Source organism: Xiphophorus hellerii, chromosome 21 (assembly GCF_003331165.1).
Source record: "Xiphophorus hellerii strain 12219 chromosome 21, Xiphophorus_hellerii-4.1, whole genome shotgun sequence".
NCBI lineage: Eukaryota > Metazoa > Chordata > Actinopteri > Cyprinodontiformes > Poeciliidae > Xiphophorus > Xiphophorus hellerii.
In genome coordinates, this window is record NC_045692.1 from 16562 (window position 1) to 40246 (window position 23685).

Sequence of the window (23685 nt, forward strand, 5' to 3'; positions counted from 1 at the left end):
CATATTCTCTTGCACAAGAACTATCAGCACTGGGCAGGTAACTTTCATCGGTCTAATGCTGAACAAAGATCAATTTGCATGCAGAAAGGAAGTGAATTGGCTGGTGGATCTACAATTCCACTGCTGTGAACAGAATCTCCTTAGAACCTAATCACTTGAGACTGTAGAGATGACAGTGGAATTCTAAAAGATTCCCTCACATTCCCTCCCCTCATCATCCCCAAAACTGTCTACTGGGGATACAGTAGTTACAAGGAAACACCCTTTCTCAGGATCTGAGGCGGTACTCATCAAAGACACCGTTCAGAAGACAACCCATTAGAGACTGTCCTTGCTTGGAAACTAATAAGTTTGTAATTATTACAACCTTCCATAGGAGCTGCTGGTCATCTTCTACCTGGCCATTGTTCAGTCTGTCCCATGTTTGTCCATCACTGTGTGGTTTGTTTAATCTACAAAACAGGACAGGGCCAAACTGCAATGAACAATGTATAATGGTGCAGTTTGTTTTAGTGTATGTATGTACAGTATGTGGATAAGCCACGTTGTATTGGGGAAGTAGTTTGAACGACTTAGCTTTCCTGATCCCTCTGTGACTGCTATTGAACTGTCATTTTGGGGTGCTGGGTGGCGGCTGGGGGGGAAGTGGACTTGGGTGGCCATGGTGTCAGCATAATGCATGGGAGTGTGAATGTCTATATGAGTATTGGTATGTAGTTGGATGTGAATGTCTCTGGAAGTGAATTTTCAACCATTAAATTTAGTATTGGAACAATACTAGATTATTTTTGGTACTAACCAAAAACATAGTATATATAAACATATATATATATGTTTATATGTACATATATATAAAAACATATATATATATATATATATATGTTTGCTTGTTGTATTTAGGGTGTATTTGGGAAGGGGTAAGGTTAAATAAGTTGTTACTTCTTCCTACTCCTTTTCAGAAATGTTAAATGGGACTTTTGTGTTATCTATTGTGACGGCCCTGCTGTGCGGTCCTGTGTGTGAGCTGTGTGGCGGGTAAACTGTTTGTCAATTAGGTCCTTGATTGTGGGAGGTGCTTCTAATTACATGGCCACCTGGACAGTATATAAGGAGCGCCATTCCATTCATGAGTGTGGCTGGCCGACGCAAGAACCAGGCGCAGACGAGATCCGGACTCGGAGGCGGCGCCAGCAGAGCTGAGACCTGTGGGGCCAAACCGGATCCATGACTGGGGAAGGACCAGGCTGAGGGAGCGCTGAACTGTCACGTCTTGGGCTTCCGCCCATTGCACCACTAGACAATTGTTTTTTTTTAATAAATGCCTCTGAAGGGCTTAAAAATGTTGCTGGTTGCCGTGTCCTCCCTATTTTTTGTTGCGGCCGTTCGAGCCGGGCCGTAACATCTATATTGTTGTGTGTATATATATGTATGGATAGATGTGTTCATACTGGGTATATACTTATTTTATAAATTTATTCTTGGGTGCATTCCGTTAAAAAAGATGTACTGATTGGTATAAATTCTTTTACAAGAGTTCTGTTTATATATGTTCAATTGTGTGAGTATGCATATGTTTTTGTGTGTATGTATGTTTACATGTATGTATGCATAGATTCATCCAAGTGTTAATGTGTATTTGATCGACAATAGACAAAAATAATTTTCAATAAAGATCATTTCTCCAAAATCAATAAAATTATTTTATTGACTTATTTCAGACATGAAATAAATCAATAAATAATATTGAAATAAATTACTTATTTCAATCAAATCAACAATCAGGTGTACAAATGGATTATCAATGCTGACCCTCAGGACTTGCAGAGGCCTAGGATCAGGAAATTAGCAGTTTAAATCTCTGCTGACTGCACACATTCTGGACACAAACCGTGCAGACTTTTACACAAGTCAGTGGTCTAAAGCAGTATTTAGAAAAACCATCCGCTACAAAGGTACTTTCTTCCTCTAGCCTATCTTTCTGATGTTAGAAGTATTTACTGGTCCTCTGTCCTCTTTGCCACCTTCTCTCTCCCTCTCCTCAGTCTGCCTCCTGCTTCTTCCACTTGCACCTGCATTCAGTTTGCTCATGAGCCCAGTTTTGTTCAGCATTCAACCTCCTGAAGTTGAAAGCTTCACATTTTCAGTCACTACTCGTTGGATCCTTCATCTATTCCCATCACTTTCTCGTTCTGCCCCATGATCTCCTTGCGTCCCCCCTCGCTGTTTTTCTTTCCATGGATTTTTGGTTTTTGTTGTGGCTCCCTTTGATTTTTGTGAGTTTGTTTCTCCATATTCTTTTATTAAATCTTCAAATTCACTGGCCACCTCTCTCTCATGCATTTAGGTCCTACAACAACCATCTACACATCATGGCAACTGAATTGTACATGAGAAATGTGGAGCAACTTATACCTGCTACAGCTGTGCTACAGATTGGTAACAGGGCTGGTCTGATCATAACTGTTTAGCTCAAGAAAGGGGAGTAGAAACATAAGTTAGCACCCCAAGTTTTAATAATGAGGGAGCAGCTGCTCCACGTGCTCTATTGTCCCTGTACTTGTATGAACACTCCACATGTTAGAATGTGTCAGAGTAGCAAAGCTTTTTCTCTTCACTCGCGGCTTTTTACTCAGTGCTACGTAAAAGGCAGCACTGTGTAACTACCAACACAATCGATCCAGTTGTAGTTTGAACATTCATACCCTCTGGGGGGCCACCTAAACAGTGAAATCAAATGAAAACTAATAGTGTTAAAGCTCCTAAATACATACCTTTAGATTTCCCAGCTGGGTGGCTTTTGAAGGCATTCAGCATAGCTTGTTTCTTCTGGATTTCAGTAAGAGAGAAGCCTTAAAAGAAAAAAAAGGTTCCTGTAAGAAAAAAAATGTCCACGCTGAAGAACATATTTCTCACAGCCGTCTACATCCTAATTATCCATGAAAAATAGTTTCACACATTGTTTTATTGTGTTGTTTTTAATCATATTAGATCAATCTGACAGAATCGCACCAGACAACTGGTCATCACTTTTTACAGCAGACACTTAAAACAAGGATAAAAAGTGCCTAATAATTCTATAATGAATGCATTTAATTCAATAGTGACAATAATAAGAATAGTGAAGTAGAATCAAAATGATGCCTGGTTTAAAAAACTTTGTCTCAGTATAAATGCACCTGCTCTGTTTCTCAGAGGTTTGTTAGAGAACATCCAGCATGAAGAAACTCTGCAGAATTTTCAGGGAGAAGATTCTGCAGAAGTTTAAAGCAGAGTTAAGTTCTACAACAATATTCCAAAGTGTGAACATCTGACATAGCTGTGTTTTTTCTATTTTCCTTCAACTTCACAATTCCACATTACTTTGTGTTGTTTTTTTACATGAACCTACAATTTGAAATTTCTTAGACAACATAAGCATTGACATAAACTATCAAACCTGTTTCACAGTCATTTTGGACATGCTTCCTCTCATCAGCAAAAGCTCGAATCCAACGTTGTTTCTGTTCTGGTTTTTTGGTACACAGGAGGTGGACTTCATTGCCACTTCTTGCGCAAAGCTTTAGTGCATTCTTTACGGTAATATTAAAATCTTTTTCCTTGCCATCTTCCAAATCTGTCACCTCCATTAAATCCATATTCATGCGCCCCTTGTAGTACAGTATGTCCCTGCGAAGAATATCCTAAAATGACAACAAAATGTTTAGCAAGCAATTGTTAGAAATGGGAATGTTATACAGCTCTGGAAAAAATTAAGAGACGACTTAAAATGATCAGTTTTTCTGATACTACTTTTCATAGATACATGTTTGAGTAAAATGAACAGTGTTCTTTTATTCTATGAACTACTGATATGTCTCCGAAATTCCAGGTAAAAATTTGATATTTATTTGCAAAAAATAAGAGACGGTCAAAATAATAAAAAAAGATGCAGTGCTTTCAGACCCCAAATAATGCAAAGAAAACAATTTCATATTCATTTAGAAACAATAATACAAATGTTTTAAGAGTTCAGAAATCAATATTTGGTGTAATAACCATGAGGTTTTCAATGGGGTTCAGTGCAGTGGTCTCTTCATTTCTTCCAGGGCTATATGTTTTTTCTTTTCATCAAAGCCACACAACTAGTTTGGCCTTCTGTTTAGCTGCGACACCTTCCAGGAGGGGGGGGGCTATTGGAATTAGAAAGAGAACATGTAACTTCATGTTCTCTTTCTATATACTTGGCCGGACTTTCAGTATTTAACCCTGTCTCCGTAGTAGACAAAGTAATTGAATGAAATATTGCTGTGAATAGGGTGGTAGATAACTGCTGTCTAACACCCTATTGACTTGAAAACTGCCTCAGAGCCTATCTGTTTAGCTATACTTGTCTCCTAAATAAATTACTAAAGAAGTTGCTCAAACCCCAGTTGGTTGTGGCAGATGGTCACTCACACATAAATGAAACATAATTATAACAGAATATGTTGATTTGCAAATACTTTTCAACCTATATTCAATTGAATAAACTAGAAAGACAAGATATGTAATTATTATTGCAAAGATATGTTCAAATAGATAAACTTTTTTTTTTTTTTGCAAATACTCTCGTATTTGGACTTAGATGCCTGCAGCACATACCAGAGAAGTTGGGACAGGGACTTGCTTATCATTGTTTAACACCATTTTCCTGGTGTTAAACAAGGAAAAACAACACTCAATAAGTGTTTGAGAAATGAGGACCCAAAGCTCTGTAGGTAGAATTCTTTCCCATTCTTACTTGATGTAAAACTTGAGTTGCTCAACAGTCCAGGGTTTCTATTGTCATAATTTGCACTTCATAATGCACCACACAATTTCAATGAAAGACAGGCCTGGACTTTCATGAAGGCATTCCAGTATCTACACTCTTTTACTGTGAAACCAGGATGTTGTACTAGGGTACAATTAACCTATCCACCTGTGGAATATTCCAAACAAATATATTTTTTAGGATTCTTAAAAAAATTTTGTTGCCCTGTTCTAACTTTTAGTTTATGTGTTTAAGGCATAGGCATTCACAAATGAGTGAATATTTGCAAAAGATAAAAAAAGAACTTTATCCACTTGAACATAAAATACTTTGTCTTTGTAGTAAATTTCAATTAAAATATAGGTTGAAAAGCATTGGCAAATCATCACATTTATGTTTTCCACAATGTCTCAACTTCATTGGAATTGGAGTTGTAGTTACTCAGCCATGACAATTGATTAAATAAAGCTGTCTAATTTTAAGGCCACATGAAATTTGAAGGTTGCTACTGACTCTGCAGAAGGTTGGTGACCTCTGTGCATCGTTAACTGCTTACCCTACTTTGTGATTTAACGTGCCAGTAATGTAATGCAATGAGTGTTGTCCTACCTGGTTGCCTCTACTTTATTATGATACCATACTTTTGACTTGAATAGTTGACTTCTCAAAAGTCATTGAGGACATTTTGCAACTGGTGGCATGGTACCATAGGAAAATAAATGTTGTTGAGCTCCTGGGAGCGAAAATTATATTTAGATGCTTTGATACTGGATTTTATACATACGAGGCCAAGAAAGCGATGTACCTAATTTATTAATCATATATTAAGAAAAAGTAAATTACAAAAGTACCTTCTTGCAATAAACCATCTGATGGTCGAAGAGAAAAAACATTCTCTGCTGGCTCTTCGTTTGTGGCTGGGATAGTTTAGTTATCTCCCCAGAAAAGATAAGTTCAGAGCTTCTGACCAGAACATCTTCACCCTGCATGAATCAGAACAGACTTACACTGCTGCTACTTGCTTCTCATACCTGTCAGAGGTACACTTTACAGTATCATACAACAGATTTCAGAACAATCCATCACTTCAAACCTCCCAGTCTTCTATGGAACTCTGCCACTGCGCAATTTTGTCAATGTTCTCAAGGCGCCGTTTCCTCTCATTGATCATCCTGGCGACATTTTTCATGGCATTTAAGGCTGCCTCCACATCCTTGTAGTCCCTAAAATTCCAAGAGGAAATGTGAGGTTCATGAAAAGTATGTTTAATATCTACTTAAAGGTCATTATTTTTGAAGACTCATCAGAAAAATATTGAATAATAAACATAGAGGGTTTCCTCCAGAAAACTTGGTAAAACCATTGGTAGAGATGCGTAGACAGTCCACCATATAGATTGAAAGCCGTGAATAGTTTAAAGCCAGGTGACTCGCTATGGTTATTATACACTGTGGCAGCGGTCTCAAAGTGCAATCCTTGAGAACCAGTGTCCTTCAGCTTTTAGATGTGTCCCTTTACCTACACACTTGAATTATATGGTGAAATTGCCTCACTAGCATGCAGCTAAGCTCTACGGGGCTCTGCAAATGAGCTAAAATTGGAACCAGCTGTGTTGAAGCACAGAGACATCTAAAAGTTGCAGGAGATTGGTCCTTGAGGACTAAAGTTTGAAACCACTGCACTGGGGTGAAACCTTGCAGACTATATTTCATATTAACCCACTTCAATTTTATAGTTCCCCAGAAAGTGTCAGTATAATTATTCAGTTATTCTGGTTTTCAAAGAAAAATCAAAGTCAACTAAAATCTATGTTGGTAGGTGAGAGCTGTACAAAAGGCATATCAAATATCAGCCCAATATAGTGTGTCCCTAATAAATATCTCCCTCAAGCACAAACAAATATTCTTCCATCGTACTCAGGTCATTTGGAGCAAGGACATGTTTCCAAAGGCATCTATGAAGTACTGTGGAACAGGTCATGTAAATAATTACTGTAAATATCAAGTGTAGCTATAGTGTATTTTAGTACAACATTAAGAAAAAAACTCCAATCTAAACTTAACTACAGGGTTTTTAGATTTTTCTGTTGACACATGAAAATTAATGTTGTGATGTAGAATATTGGCTCATTGTAAACAGCAATTAAAGCCAGTCACCTGTGCTGAGGATTGGTGTATTTGAGGAGCTCAGCCAGCTGTAATGGATACTTGCAGATCTTCTGCACTGGAGTGAGTAGGAAGCCGTCTAAAGAAATATCAATCATCTTCTGGAGCAATCGACAGGCCTCAAAGAAATACACATACTTGTTGACTTTCATCAGCTTGGAGAGTTGGTTGCAGGCGTTGGGGTGATTATTACAATACTCTGAATAAATCTGGAACTCTGTTTGCTGGACATCAGGACATGAAGACAAATGGTTCAAAGTGAGATAATCTTAAGTACGTATCCTAAAGGAAGAAGTCAAAAGAAATTTCAACCTGCTTTAAAAGTAAATTAGAACATCTATCTTACATGTTCAAGAAAACAGCAGCCTATCTCACTAAGATGGGGCTGTTCCTTGTTGAATTCTTTCTCCAGGCTCTTCAGGAACTTTCTCTGAAATCTGTATATCTCTTCAATGTTTCCATAGATGGTTCTAATCTGCTCTTCAGTAAACATGTCTGTCCTCTTACGGCACTGTTTGATGTAACCCTGAGAAAAACAGAATAAGGATCAAAGATGGATGGACTGGATTGAGCTTTTCTCTCCAAAAATACAAAGTAAAAATCATAATCTGAGAACAGGAAGAAATAATTATACTGCCTGCGATGAAAGTGCTCTAAATTTAAAGCCTATTTGCTCTATTGCCAAAACATACACTTGGCTTGGACTCTATTGCTATGACCCAGGAAGTTATGTCTATCCAAAGGAAGTACCATTTTAAAAGCATTGGGTTTTATTTTATTCAGATTTTAACTTGTTAAATTATCTCTTTTCACTAATGACAGAGCTTTGTACTATAAAAATAAACTAAACAAAGCTCAGAAATAATGTATGTAGAACACATTTATATTACTTAATATGATTAATTCTCTTTTAAACCACATAGAAAAAAATATTTGAAATCAATAAGCAACAATGTAATTTGCATAAATGTAGAATTGAGTTATTATATAAAAAATGCAACTAAATGAAATGAGTGCAAATCCAAAAGTAATTAAAGTTGGTCTAGTTTCAGACCTCACAGATGTCTTTCAGGTGCTTGATGTAGTCTCGCTCTGTGATCATGATCTCATTGATGACGTTGGCTCTCATCTGTTCTTTGCAGGGTAACCCGGGGCCTAATAACAAACTCAAATCTGCTCCATCCTCATCTCCACATTGGGATTCCTCCAGATGGGTTGAAAGTTGCTCCATAGGTTCATCCTGGTTCACACGCAGCTTAAGAGAACACAGTTAAAATCCTTAGTGGGCAAAATATATAATTTACCTTATATGTTTTTACTTGTATCAAACATGTTGAAAAAACAATTGATATATTGGTAATAAGAGACACCATATATGTTGGTATTAGCAATCACAATGAGATGGTACTGGGAGCAGAGATCCCCTCACCCGTACAAAGCTAGCAGGAAACCAGCCCTCACTGTCGATGATGCGGCCCCACCACCACTCCTTGTTTGTGGCATCAATCACTTCGATGGCATCACCAGCCTTGAAGCCAAGTTCTTGGACGTCCATGGTAACATGGTCCCAAAGACCTTCAGCATACACTACACTGCCATCACTGATCAGCTGCGGATTCACAGCAGAAACACTGTGATTATGTAGGAACTCATTCAATGAGACAAAACCACATGAAAACTGCTTGGTTCAATCAGACCAAGGATTAGGCCTAAAGCAAAAACAGTCCTGCAGGATCTCTCTTCTGACCAGTGACTCTGAAACCAGCTAGCTGACAAAGTTAAGGGGTACTCCCCACCTGTGAAATTATACGTTTGTGGAAACTTTCCTTGTCTCAGATATTACAGAATTATCATAACTATGAGGAATTTATACTTTAGATTCAATTAAAAGTATTAAGCATGGTACATTATGCGAGCAGGATATAAAGTTACACACTATGTAACGTTTATAAAGAGAAAAAATTACATGTATTTGTTAAAACTGTCAGTATGTTGTGACATAGTGGCAGGGATTGTTTGCATCCCTAGTAGGAGACTAGGGATGCAAACAATTAAACAACTTACAATTAATTGTTGAATAATAGTTTGGTAGATTTAAACTAATTTCAATAGATTAATAACATGTCTTAGATCTTCTTTCAGTACTGTAGTTTTAATACCATCCAGAAGAGAGTTCTGCTGTTCATCTTTAAGTGGAGCCAGTAGTAAGAGAAACATATAGTGAAGGATGCATCTCTCAACAGGAAAGAGAAACGTGTCAAATTCCAGTGTGGTATGCCAAATGCTTTTTATTAGGTTTTGTTAAGATATATACTGTATATATATATATATATATATATATATATATATATATATATATATATATATCAGGACCAGAGGTCACACTACACTTTTTTTTGACTGACAGCATTAAAAAAAATCCATCACTTACCATTTTTACCCGTCAAACTATAATCATATTAACATAGGCTATTCAGCTGCATTTTTTGTGCGGTTTAGTGAATATTCACCTCGTTGAACTGTGAATTCAGATCCCATCACGCATAAAGCAGATGAACGAATCCAACTTTTTCTCCATAGTTTTTCTCCATACAAAAACCATTAACTGTGGCCCCAATAACTTAAATGAAATTAAGCGACTCCACGTAAATTACAAGCACTTCACCTGCTAGGGTCTGAATGCACAGTGCCTCACAAATTCCTCCGAGATTTATACCTTGTGCGCGGTCCGGATGTTGGCTTTTACGAGGATTTTTTTGTGTGGTTTCGCTTCCCTGAAACAGACAGATGTTACATCTACTGCGTTCCTCCTGAGCGCCGCTCTCCTTCCGGGCACAGGAGGGTAATGTCTTACAGCTCCATTTGTTGAAACCACAGGGTGAGTTAAGTTTAATTTTTCGCAGCGATGGAACTGCATCCGCATTAGTTGTGCAGCGCACTGCGCATGTTACAGGCTAATTAACTTCTGAACCTTTATTTATTTTCTCAAGATAAACTGCCGGCTCCTAATTTATGTTTAGACTATAAATTGATTAACACAACATTGCATCCTCTTTAAATTTTTAAGTTCTGTATGTAATTTAAGGCGCCATTTCAACCAAAGATTTGGAATGTGTTTCTGAACCAGACACTCCAAACCGCCGCTGGACACGGCTAACGGAACCCCGATTCGCACTTTTGGATCGAGGTTGGTGACTGTGTGTTTCAGCGGACGTCAGTTTCAGTGGGACTTTGCAATAGCTTTTGTGTCTTTACCTATTTTGGATGCAGATTTTTTGTGTGCTTTTAGGTTATTGGTGCATGTTGCTAATAGCTGCTTAATAGATACTGTGTTATTTGATACATATCCCATTGACCCCTCGCCAACATGCTTGCCACTGGTGATGAGTATCAGGGTCTGTTAGCAGAGTTCCCATCTTTAATGGTACTCACATTTTCTGCTACTGTGGCAAAGCATGGGGTTGAACATTGTATACCTATGGTCGGTCCACCGGTTTTTGCGTGAGCGCACCGCCTAGACACCGCAAAGTTAGCAATAGCAAAAGAAGAGTAACCCTAACCCTACCCTAACCCTACAATACCAAGACTGGTAGAACAGTACCAACAGTCTTGGTACTGTTCTACAATACCAAGACTGGTATTGTAGAGAAGGTGAGGTGAGAAGACACAAACGGTTGTACTACATTCTATTTTTGGTTTTGATTGGAAGACATTGAGAATAAAACAAGACTCAAATTATTTTTACGTCTTTTTCTTCTGACTCCTGTCTCCTCTTTCTGCAGTTAAGTTGCACACAAAGCTGCTGTGTTTACAAATAAATAAACCCTCTATACATATTTCCCACAAGTTTGAACCAGAATGATTGTGTCATCTTACTATGGTAAGTCTGCCTTCTGCTCCCTCTACTCACACCTGGTAAGGATGCACGCTATGCATACACCCATGCGCAATGCATAGTGGACCCAGTAATATTAAATAAGCTTGTTTTGCTAGTTTGGCACTTAGGGCTACAGTAAATATCATTGATATTTGTCACAGGTGGGTAGAGTACTCAAGCAGTTGTAATGCACTTATATTGTTTCTATTAGGTTAAATAGGAACAAGGTGAGCTCTGGCTTGTCTATTGCCATCATATAAACGAGCCTGTCAAAACGGCCGTGAACTTTGTCAGTTACAAAGTTCACGGAAGTGTGACGTCACATGAGAACTCTGCATTGGATAAAATTCATATCAAATTAGAATTTGTTTGTCCAATTCTTTTTTTTAATTTTATTTCATTGCAGTTTTAGAGAACTATTTAAATCCCATGCTTGGATAAGTGAATGTAAATCTCTGACCAGAATTGTGTACCTTACAATTGCATGTGCTGTGTCGGATCTTTAAAACCTAGATTTGATCTCATTATGGTGACAATACATGATGAAAAATCAATGGGCAATGGAAACAAAACTTTAGACAGGATAATATTGATGGGAGGAAGAAGTATGAAATAAAAATTAAGTAAATGGAAAAAGAAGATGATGTTGATGATGAAAGTCCTGCAGTCGCCAAATCTCAAATTGTCTATGCACACTTAACAGATTCATTGCAGGCTTAACAAACTGCTCTGTAATGCTGGCCAACCTTTCTTCCTGCAAATACACAGTTCCTAATGATGGTGCAGATCAGAACTTCAGCTCTTTCAGGGCTGAAAAGACACCCTGTAAATGTCTCTCACACTACCAGACTTATTATTTTCCGTATGATCTAATTTTCAGCTACACTGGTGTAATCATTCATGCCAATGAGAAAAACAGGCCATGTGGCTGTTGCTAAGCAACATATAGCACTCTTTTCCCTCCTGCCCTCTGGGAGGCGTTACAGAAGCCTACGGACCAGAACCACCAGGCACCGGAACAGCTTCTTTCCCACAGCTGTCACGCTTTTGAACGCCTCCTGACATAAAACATAAACTATAAGGACTGTACTCCCCTATCCTCTCATACAACAATAACACATGGACTATCCTCACACACACACACATCACGGACTGTTTTCTTCACACACACATACAACCTGTAAATTTTATCTGCCATTATTTATCTTGTATTATATTATATACATATATAATCCATTCCCTAACATTCTTGTATATTCTGTATAATCTGTATAATCTGTGCATATAGCTCCCATATTTATATGTATACACAATATCTATATCTCTTTCCTAGTACCCCTTATAGTCCATACATACATAGTCTTGTACATCTGTAAATAAATATTTATATCTCGTAGAGCACTTCTGGATAGATGCAAACTACATCTCGTTGTTTGTACTTGTGACAGTGCAATGACAATAAAGTTGAATTCTATTCTATTCTATTCTATTCTATTCTATACACACCATCTAGCCACTGAAGCCTTGTCAAAAAATTTCCAGTATCATTACCTCACACCACAGTCTCTGTGGTAGACATTATGCTGCTATGCTAAACAGCTGCACACGGCTTGTGCAAAGAAAACACATTATGTCAGTGTTTATTGCATTAAAATACACACACACACACACAACTGCTGCCCAGTCACCTACCCCCATTATCTGACATATGGAGCCAACAGAAGCAGCAATGGGTCTTTTCTAGCACACATAATTTGTGGCACGCATAATTATAAAATATTCATTTCATTGAAAAAATAACAACAAAAACAAAAAAAGCAAGAATCAATATATTTTTGCAGCCTGATGCTCAGACATCCATCTTTAGTTTATTCTGTATTATTTTCATAAGACGGTTATTGTATTCAATTATAGATGAACATTTGGAAAAGATAAATATTTGAAATATTTTATACTATTTTGCACATTCTGCTGATCAGTATTTACTTGACTTGCACCTACTAGATGAGGGTCTCACACTCCAACTCCATGTTGAGAGACATTTCATGGACACAACATGGAGGGATGAGGCATAAGATGAACAACATTTGTTTAGGAAATGCATCCCTAAAAACTTCAGCTCTTTTAAACAGAGCAGTTAATGGACAGTGTGAAGCAACTGAGTTAGGGTTCAAGACTTCATACAAGAATAATTTCATGTTATGTACATTTAAGATATTTCTTAAATCAAATCTTCGTATTTGAGCTATATATAACGTGTAATTTTGCCTTATTAATCAATATTGATGCACATTATGCAAAATGTATGTGTTTGTGCTTTAAATGTAAGCAAAGTTGTGCACTGTTATCAACAGTTGCTCAGACTTTTGCTGCTAAGCAATGTCCAGGTCTTATAAAGAAAAAAGCAGTTCATAAACAGAAATTTAAAAATAGTCTATACTTACATATCAATCTATTAAGTCATGGCTTTCTTTCAGTCTATTCACATTAAACTAACAGAAATTAGTTGGATCAAATCAGTTCATTAGGTGTTGTGTTGATCTGAGCTTAACTGAGTTGACTGAATTCACTTTGTGAGGCCATTTAAAGTTAGCAGCAGTAAAATGCAAATAAAATGAAATCTCTGAACAACATGTATTCATCTTTTTATTTGGTGAAAGTCCTGGTGAGAAAATGGCAGAAGAGCTTGAAAAAGATCTCACCAAATACGTTAAAATTCACAAGCAATATAAACAGAGAATAAAATGATTCACCAGCCTGGAAAATAGAAACTGTATTGTTATAAATTTGCAAAAGACCAATGAGAACAAAATTATTCATCTGTTCGGGCTGATTAAAGTAATTGTGTTTTATTACCTTAACTAGCCCTTTCAACATAACTGTAAATTTAGATACAATAACCTTGCTTGACTACGACTTCACCAAACCCAATTCGATGGACATCCGCTTATTCGATGACTCATCTGTTCACAGATTTTTCACTGGAAAGAAACTCCAGATTGTTCACGGAAAATCAGCATATGCGCAGATTTTTCTAAAGAAAATTCAGCTGGGGAAGGTGAAATACTTAGATGCAGAGCTACTTGACATGCTATAAGACTGGCATTTGCAAACCAGTTAATCCTGGAACAGCATTCCTTTTCCATGACACTGATTGACTGTACCCCCAATAGTGGAGGTAAGGAAGACTGTGAATGTTAGCTTTTGCAACAGTGTTATGACAGCTTCCACTGTGCAGTTGAATACATATGAAGGTATATTTAGAATTTTAACAATTAAAATAGGCAGTTCTAAAGGGGGTCTCAAGTATTCATAGCTCTCATCTATTTGCAGGCAGCTGTGGTCTCTAACCCTCTCAGGTACTGGGTGTCCACTATATGGTGATTTTTTCAAACCTGAACAAAGTCATGCAGTATGTAGCAATTGCAGTTTAAATTAAGTTAACATCATTCCCTCTTTGGTTCAGCTATTTTTACCAAAATACTTTTCAATACCATTTTTATTCAATCAAGCTCGAGTTTAAAAAATATCTCCTGTTAAAATGTCAAAACATTGAGACATGACAGAGAGAGAAGCAGGAAAAAAACACAATCATAAGAGGCATTAAGAAGTAGGGCAGTTATTTCCACAAATAAGTCTCTTTAAAAGATAAGAAGCAAACAGTAGTATTTCCCTAAGAGCCAATGACCAGCAATAACTGATTCAACAGCACTCTGGTTCAACATATTTGAATATAAAATATAAAATATGGAAGAAAACAGGGTGAAATTTCAATTTTCTTTCAAATTGTTAAACAAGCACAGGTTCAGATTTTTTCACAAAGGTTCCCTTCAGATTATTTTTGCGTTCCATGATCTACTGTACACATGTTCTTTACACCCTATCAACTGAATAGTGGGTGAAGTCACTTCACCATATCTGGTCTGGAAAATATAGGTGCTTTTCCAATGGCAAGTCAGACACTAACCAGTAAGTGTGTGCTTTCGGTTCTACCCCAGAACCATTATAAGGTCTATTCCTCACTAATGTGGATGGACCATGAGCAGGCAACAGCTGTGCTCAAATCTCTGCTGATGTTAGCAATGGAGTACCTCGAGGTTGTGGTTCTGATGAACTGAAATAAACCCAGATTTCATTTTGTGTTATAGAAATACATTGTTGACCCAAACATAATGATGAAGACTCAGATCAGCTGATTATTTTGCTAAGCATAGAATTATAATTATATTCTCGCATTTTATTTTTGTGCAACCTTCTGGATTTAGGTAGTGAACTTTAAAGATGTAAACCAATAGCTACACAGGAAATGTATTATTTTTTTTAATCCAGAGGGAAAGTAAAATTTACATCTCAAGGTAATATTATATAGTTCTGGTGTTTCACACTATCAGAGCAAACCTGCAGCTCTGACAGAAAATGACCACAGCTGCATCATTTGTCTTTTTTTGTTTTTGCCCATTCTTCAGAGAAACAAGCAGCTTGCTGCGCTGCTAAACCACGGTCCTTCTGCTGCAAAATTTAACACGTTCCTGGCGCTGCTCATGATAATACTCCTAATTACACTCCTCCGTACTGAGCAGACAGTCTGTGTTCCACAGCTATACTATAATGTTGTTTAGAGTTTGCCATGAGGTAATCATGAGTCAATCCACGAATGCCGTCAGCTGTCAATCAAATCGCTTTGGTATCGCTTGGCATGGTTCTGCTACTACTATCTCTGAAGTAGGTACAAAAATCTGAGAACAGCCAGGCAGAACTGCGCTAGATCTGCTAATGGAAACAAATCTGATCAGGGCAGACCAGGACCATGTAAGTTAGAGGCGGTCTAGTGGAAAAGTGCCTTCAGTTGCTCAGCAACTAAGGTCTGAGCAACTGTTGATAACAGTGCACAACTTTGCTTATATTGTTTGTTGTTTTTTTTTACCAGTTATTTGTTATTTCTTATTTGTGTGTGACTTGTGAGACAGTTATTTTTTGTTTTTTGAGCATATGCACTGACTGAAGGCACTTTTTAAATTTCGTTGTTCTTGTGACAATGACAATAAAGATTTATCTTATCTTATCTCTCTTATCTATCTTATTTAAAGCACAGCAATAAGGACAGGGAGCTCACAGTTCAGATAAATGCTGCAGTTTGCAAGTCAGGCCCATTTGGTTCATCAACCAAAGCTGCATGATCTGAAAGCACAGCAATTGATCTCAGTGGATCCATTCATGTGATTTAAAAAGTATGCAGTAAAGTTGTATGCTTTTACAGCATTTAATGAGGAGCTATATTGTTGAATATCTATTTTCTGAAATGGTCTTTTGACCAGGAAAAAAATCCTGCTGATCTTCTGTGCAACAGTTCTTCAAAGCAAGATGAAATGACTTAATACTAACTATTGTTTTGAGAATTTCATTTCATTCATAAACTGAATATCTGCATTTAAACCAAACTTTGTAGAAACCTTAACTACATGCAAAATGTATGTTTTATAGATTATTGGTTCAGCACCTCAACCTCATCATATGGAGGTGTACGTTTTTGTACTGTTTTCAAGGGAGCTGTAAGACAGAATATAAAAATACAATAAGCTAATACAAAAACAGCTCAGCTGAGATGAAAACACACTGCATCATCATCACCATCATCATAATCACTGAGGATTTGAGACAGTACAATTCTGAGCAGCCAACCAACAGGCTGAGGTTTTTACCAGAATCTAGTTATTTTGGATAATACATATGAAGAAACATCATGCATTCTTACTCTACATGATCTTCCATTCCTCCAGTTGCGCCTGTGTTTTGCTGGCATGGTGAACACCACAGGACACCCACATCGATCCAAGCAGTGTTCTCATAATACGGTGGTTCTTCTTGTGTCTCAGTTTATCTGCTCGCCTCCTCACCCATCTAGGTGTAACAGTCTATGTGTCTCTGTCTGAGCATGTGTTTCAGAGAGAGAAAGTGGATAGGTGTGTGTGTGCAGTCTACTGGAAGGCGAGTAGGAACATGAGCACTACATTAATGATAATAAGCAACATCATGATGACAAACACAACCACCTTTTGGGTATCTGGGGGTAGGTTACAGCGCAGAAGGGTGTTAAAGAATCCCATCTTCTGCCTGTTCCACCGCCCAGAGCCATTGCCGCGAGCCATCAGTCCCCTGGTTTCCTCCTCTTCCTCCTCCTCAGCACCTGTTCCCTGTCGCCTTTCTCTGAGCACTGAGCCTCCACACCACACCGCGTCAGCTTGTCCCACTCCTTGACTACCTCTGTCGTCTTCTAAAACAGATAGCCACCTCCGCTCGGCTCCGACAGTCACCTCCCCTGCTTCTCCTGCCACTTTGCCGATGCTCAGCGTTGCCCCGGCCTGCCGGTGGAGGCTATGTGCCTATCTATATCTGTGTGTGAATCCGCAAAGCTATTTATGTGTGTTCAGCACCATTCGTTCCTTTAATGATTCTTTCTTCTTTTAGGGCTCAGGAAACTCCCCTCTGTTTTCTTCGCTCTGCAGCCAGTTTAGGATTTCTTGTCCTTTGAGCTCCTCGTCTCAGTCTCCCTTTGGTCAGGATGTGAGGATGAAAACTGGGGGATGGGATACTCCTTCTCCTCGATACATGATCATGCCCCCTGGTTTCTGTTCTCTTCTTTTTCTTAGTCAGTGTCAGTCCGATGTTTTTCTAGCACATTCTTCTTTCACCATGTCCTACTAAAGCTCTAGACTGGCTGAACATTTTTTCTCTCTGAAGCTTTTTCCTATCTCTCAATCTTGGTACCTTCTATCTCTGTTATGAGCTCACTCTAAAATGGAGCTCAGTGCTGCGTGAATCTGTGCTACCTCAACCATCCATCTAACAACCAGAATCGGGAGTCTTTTTTTCCTCCGTTTTAACTGTGCCCACCCCTGCATCACTGGCAGCCAATCAGAATGTGCAGTGTGTCAGCACATCCTGGATACCGGACTGGTTGAGACAAGGGCATAACAACCCATGGGAGGGATTCAAGTAGTGTGGGGGTAGGGTAAGGAGCTGACAGGAAGAGGGGCAGGGTGTAGAGGAGGCCATGCAGGATAAAAAACTGATCTAAAACAAAAGTGTGTGCTGTTTTGTAACTGCATAGTTGCTGGGAATATAATATTCAGTGTTAGTAATTATCTGCTGTATAACATAATGAAAAGGTTAAGCTGTTAACGCATAAGTTCTTAGGTCTAAACCACATTTTTAAAATGGACTTGCCCATTTGAGGTGTGAATCTGAGTGCAAGGAAAAAACATAGCCTTCTTTTTGTAAGAAGAATTGAACTATCTGTGAAGTGACAGTAGTGACATTACACAATTCAGATAATGTGTGTGAGGGGGTGCATGTGCATGTGTGTATAGATGGATTTGAATGAGCGGTTAGTGGTATTAATCAGGGAGTTGTGATGTTGCAACCACAGCTATTAATGGAAATTCTGCACAAACCTGCAAGTTTCACCAGTAATCAAAAGTTTTCTGCAAATCTGACCAATTATATTAATGTTTTCTGTATTTTCTCCAGTTTTGGCTGAACATTCTTTGCAACTCAGCAATCACAGCAACTGAGCAGAATTTTGATCATCCTCTTAGGCCTCTTCTAATTTAACATCTTGTTTCACATCTCTTGAAAGCCAAGCCCACAAGATGTGGCATGAGTGACGCTAAACTTTAATACTTGCCTTTTTTTCTGTTTTGCTGTTATGGATTCTGAGTTTTCCTCTATCTCTTTTCTCCTCTTCTATCTGCTTACAAGGGGCCCAGGTTAATGGGCCAAGCTTAAAATCAATTACTGATTATTGGTTATTATTTACTCTAAATAATAGCTTGCTAAGCCTGGTGCTAACCACCAGGCTTAGCAAGTTTTCTGGGGGAAACCTTGACCATATGGTAGCCATGGTAACACAACAATCAAACTATCAAGATGATTCTTTGCACTTTTAAAGTAAACTTCCTAATTAAGTCTTAAATTTACAATTAAGTTTTTTATTTTATTTTTGCTGAATGCATTAAATCAAATTTAATAGCTTTGTCATTGTCAATAAATGAATGCTACAGTTTTTGATCTATGGTCTGTGTTACAATTCAATCATTTATAGGGGCCCCTGGATGTCTGGAGGGCCCGACCAACGGCTACTAAGTTTTTTTACTTAGATATTTCACAATCTTATAATTCTAGATCTCAGAGGTGTCAACATCAAAAAATTTGCTTCTCTGATCTCCAAAGCAGTTTGCAGCCAAGTTGCTTTGGAGGTTAAACAGTCAGATTTAATTAGGGTTTACTTTGTAAAATAGCAACAAATTTGCTTACTTTATAACAAACTTCATAACCAGCGACCGTCTCTCCTATGGTCTGTTTAACAACTTCCGTCTCAGATCAACCACGAGAATCAACTTGTTTAAAATTAAAATTCAGTTTCACACAAATACAAAGGTGCTAGCATAAATGTTTGGCTGTTGAACCGGACCGTTCACGGACGCTATCACGATAGGTTTCTCACAAAAGTCAGTTTAAAATTTAAAATCCATACACAGTTCTCAGTGAGAACATGTTTATATATTCTTATCTGCTTGGTGCAAAAAATTGATTGAAAATCATTTAATTCACTGCATGTTTATGTCTGTTTGTGTCAGGTAGAGATGGACCTACACATGAAAACGGGTCTATATTAACCATTCAGAATACCAACATAAAAAAGTCACAATCAAAACTGTCAGATGACTTTATTACCTCTTGAAAATAACTCAGAAATCCAAATAGTTTGGATGTATTTTTTCTTTCTTTCATTCTTATGGGAAGTTTCTGTTTCTGAATGGTGGCAGTAATAACACCAGCCGCAGGTGGCGCGCCAAGGACACAGTCACAAAGAAGCATTGCCTCTGCGCTCATTTGGACCAAGGACAGAGGTCCCAGCAGCGGCGGCCTGGCTCTCCGGTTGAGGATGGTGTTGGAAGGTATACTACTGATTAGTTTGACCTCATTAATATTAGATTCAATTATTTTCATTATCTGCATTACTTAGTTTGATTTAAAATGTACAAAAGATGCAATTGAATGCTTTGTCTGTAAGACAGGTGAGTTAGTGCCATAACCAAAAGAGTCCACTAGGGGGACTAGTGCGCTCTTCTCCACACAATACAAGTGTAAGTGAAAGAGCAGTGATCTCATCTCGTGATCATTTTTTCTCTTACAATAGTCTCTTTTACAAGGACTACCACAGGCAGGAAGGAGCATCAGGGCGGGGCCCCCCTCTGAGCACCAGCACTGTTTGGAAGAGAGGGACGGCTCCCAGCTTCGTAGGGAGTCACCCTGGTCCTGCCAACTTTTAAACACACAGAAACTTTTTAAATGTCCCACCTTTCTTTTTTTAGTCTAATTTAACAGGAAAAAATTCATTTTATTCTGAAAGTTGGTGCTGTAAACAACTGTTTGAGTATTAATAAACATTTCCGAAGGAAAAAAAGTGCAACAACCACACCATATGTCAGGTAAAGACAGAGAGTGGAAGAGGGAGAGCAACGTCTCCACACTTTTTTCGTCTTTTCATGCTTAATTCCCTCCTTCGGTGGTTCAGCTGAATGGAGTTATCTCTGCTCACGGCGGAACTTTGTTTTAATTCACATGGCAGCTTTGTAGCCAATCACATGCGAGGATATGAGATCATACTATTATGTGAAAACTGAGAGGAAGACAGACACAAGTCAGTTGAGTGTATTTCCTCAGTAAACAGATAGTGGTGAAGACGAGAGTGTGGTGCAAAACCCATAAATATAAACTGACACCTGTAAAAGAGAAGCAGCATCTGGGTGAAGATTAAAGATATTATAATAATAAGATATTATTATTGAGTTTGTTTTGTGGATTTGCCTGAAGATGCAGTATATGAATTAACATGCCAAATAAATTAATCATTTGTTTTTGTTAAAAAATAAGTTTGATTAAAATATTATGCAAAAGTAAGAGTGTCTGCTTTCATAACAGAACAATACATAAAATTAAGGAAGTATAAGGCTTCTCATATAGGGGACATTGAAAACAAAAAGATGTATCATATAAAACGTTCCTATTTGAAAGTTATGTTAATATATGGGGCTAAGGGGATTATGGAATAATAAATTATGAGCCGTTTGGGAGCCAAGACACAAAAGCTCAACTCCAAAAGCTTGGCTTTTTTCGATTAATCAAAGAGCCGTAAAGACACACTGTACAGCAGGGTCGCCCACGGTTTTCAGATAGTTACTTATAAATGTTCAAGTCACAATGATCTACAGTCCAATAGTGTCTAAAAACTCTGTTACAAAATAAAATTTGTGGGTAAGAGTTAGCATAACTCTCTAGCAATACTCTAAGTAGGAGATGCACATACATATCTTAAATTAGGCGTCTCTCGGAGGTGACTTCTCGGGGGGATTTTCACAGAGTAAGATGCAGAAGGGACTTAACTCAGCATAATGGCTATCTGACTTTCTGAAACCAAAAACTCGGGATATGCACATAGTTACCCAATAACTTACTCAAGATTTTCCCCTGAGAACAGACCAAGACCAAGAACAGACCCCTGTGGAACTTATCATTTTTAAATTGGAGGAATTTTCCTGGCAACTTGTTCTTTATTATGGAGATAAGATGTTAATGGCTATTGTGAGTTGCAGAGGGTTGGTCCCGATACTGGTGAAAACCCATAATTTACCAGTTAGGGAATTATCTCCAAAATAAGTACCTCATTAATGGCCAGCTGCTCTCCTCCACCTCCTCCTGGGTGTCCAAATCGATGTCCAGAAGAACAAAACTCTTTGTACAAGAAATCCTCCTCACTGCCGAATTCGTCTCCATGCCCGACCTTTTCAAATGGCCCATCAGGAACAACCAACGCTGTTCAGGGAAGGAAAGGAGTGATAAGTCAAATAAAAAAACAAAACAGGGAAAGTAAAAGTAGCGGTTTCAACATTTTAACAAGCCAAAACATAGTAGATCAACTTACAGTCCCGAGCAAGACTATTGTTTTTTTAATGTAGAAATGTTCACCCACAAGCCTTTGTTGCCTCACACATCAAAGTATCCAAATAACTTTAGATAATTTATTTGAATAAATTATCCCAGTAACTACTAACATCATTGGAAATTATCCAAAGAAATTTGAGAATTTATAAATAAATGTGAAAATTATATAGATAAAAAAGTATTGAGCTTGTTGTTTTACAATGCAAGTTATACTCTCATGTAAATTAATATAAATATAATTATCTCTATTTCAGGGTCCACACACATTTCTTGACAGAATTCCATACTATTCAAGGCTTTAAATAAATATTACTTTACATATATATTTGACCATTTTAGGTATCAAAATGTCCCAATACCAGCATTTAAAACAAATACATTTACATACATTTATCAAACTTATTTCAGCTTCTGGTAAAAAAAAAAAAAAGACAAATGTACATGGTTCTTGTTTTATAAGCCACTTTATATTATAAAGAATCACCTTTATGGAAACAGTTGTGTCAAACAACCATTGATTTCACTTTCAATCAAACAAAGGGAAAAGCTTTTGATTGTGTTATGAGTTTATGTTGTATTATTAGGGAATGTGAGCGAACGGGCGACCAACTGAGGGTGTGGCTGTTTACCTGCTCCCAGTGGAGAAGGGAACCATGTTGTTTTTACTCCATTTTTCCATTCTATGGGGTTCTGAGCCCACAGAAGCCCAGAGCAGGAAACCCTATTGTTTTTGGTCTTTATTATTATTATTATTATTATTATTATCCACTGAAAAAAACTACTGCAGCCTACCAACTGTAACTCATTACAACTTTTATTTGGTATCCAGCTTCAATAATGAGAGAATATTTATACTGCTGCTTAAGTATAAATATTCAGGCACATACACAAGTAGGTGGCACTGTGGTAGATAATATGTGCTCTTAATGTTTAATGCTGTTTTCTACATGTATACTTCAATAGAACAGCATAAAAAAATCCATTATAAAGGAGAAGCAAGTTTGGTTATTTGGTTTTATTTTGAGAATTTTAGCACAAACTGGGTTAGGGTTAGGGTTGACTTAAGAGAACCTTAAATTTTAGGCATCTTTTCTATTTTTGTACATGTAGAAAAAAACAAGAGAAACTAGAACTGCAATCAGTTATAATGGGCTCTTTGCCCCCTTGCACCTTCCCCCCATCAAATCTCACCACTCCTGCACTTGCCTTGACCTTTGCTTCACCGGAGCACTGTGCACATTGACTGAGTAGGCAATTTTTCAGGAATTTTTTCTGCTCCAAGAGCTTTCAAATGCAGGACAGTCCTGCACCAATGTATATTTGCATAGTGGGTGCAAATGCACCCAGTGTGAACAAGGATCCAAATAGCTAAACTATGTCTTGCACCACTTTCTTCCGCTGCTGCAACTGAAGAGGATTTAATGCAAAAAAGTGTGAAAGTCAAATGACACAAAACATAAAAAATATAATCAAATCATATTATGGAATACAAAGCAGTATAGAAATCATACTATGACCAAAAAACATTATTTTATATAGCTACAATTGATTACAAGGTTCATTAGGGTTCCGAGCCTGCGGGAGCGAGCAGACGGCCAATGAAAGGCATGATCATTCTCCTGCTACCAGCAGAACAGGGAACCCTATTGTTTTCTGTATATGTTTCCATTATTGTTATCATCAAGGCTCTGAGACCTCAGAAACATGGAAAACAAGCAATGGTTACCCTTGACAACAACACTGCTCCTGCTTCTTTGTATGTGGTTCAAGTGATGTCCACAAAGGAGTTCCATATCCTCAAAAAAACCAAAGTCCTGGAAATATTTCCCCGTTGTAATCCAAAGTCCTGATCCAAAATGAAAATCCCA

At 37.8% G+C, this 23685-nt stretch overlaps 1 protein-coding gene across 5 annotated transcripts in view; it reads right to left on the reverse strand.

Annotated features, from left to right (window-relative positions):
* Positions 1-23685, reverse strand: part of arhgef4 (Rho guanine nucleotide exchange factor (GEF) 4) — a 64165-nt gene that overhangs the window by 2993 nt on the left and 37487 nt on the right. For 2 of the 5 annotated variants that reach the window (XM_032551208.1, XM_032551207.1), the window contains exons 3-11: positions 21537-21688; positions 8366-8545; positions 7991-8191; positions 7283-7462; positions 6928-7160; positions 5865-5994; positions 5623-5754; positions 3437-3680; positions 2772-2849 (exon numbers count right to left, since the gene is read on the reverse strand). In XM_032551208.1, the coding sequence (XP_032407099.1) occupies positions 2772-2849; positions 3437-3680; positions 5623-5754; positions 5865-5994; positions 6928-7160; positions 7283-7462; positions 7991-8191; positions 8366-8545; positions 21537-21688 (1530 nt within the window). Of the gene's footprint in view, positions 1-1687; positions 2070-2765; positions 2871-3436; positions 3681-5622; positions 5755-5864; positions 5995-6927; positions 7161-7282; positions 7463-7990; positions 8192-8365; positions 8546-16565; positions 17659-21536; positions 21689-23685 lie in introns of those variants that run through there. The other 3 variants (XM_032551210.1, XM_032551212.1, XM_032551211.1) reach the window with 3 other exon arrangements.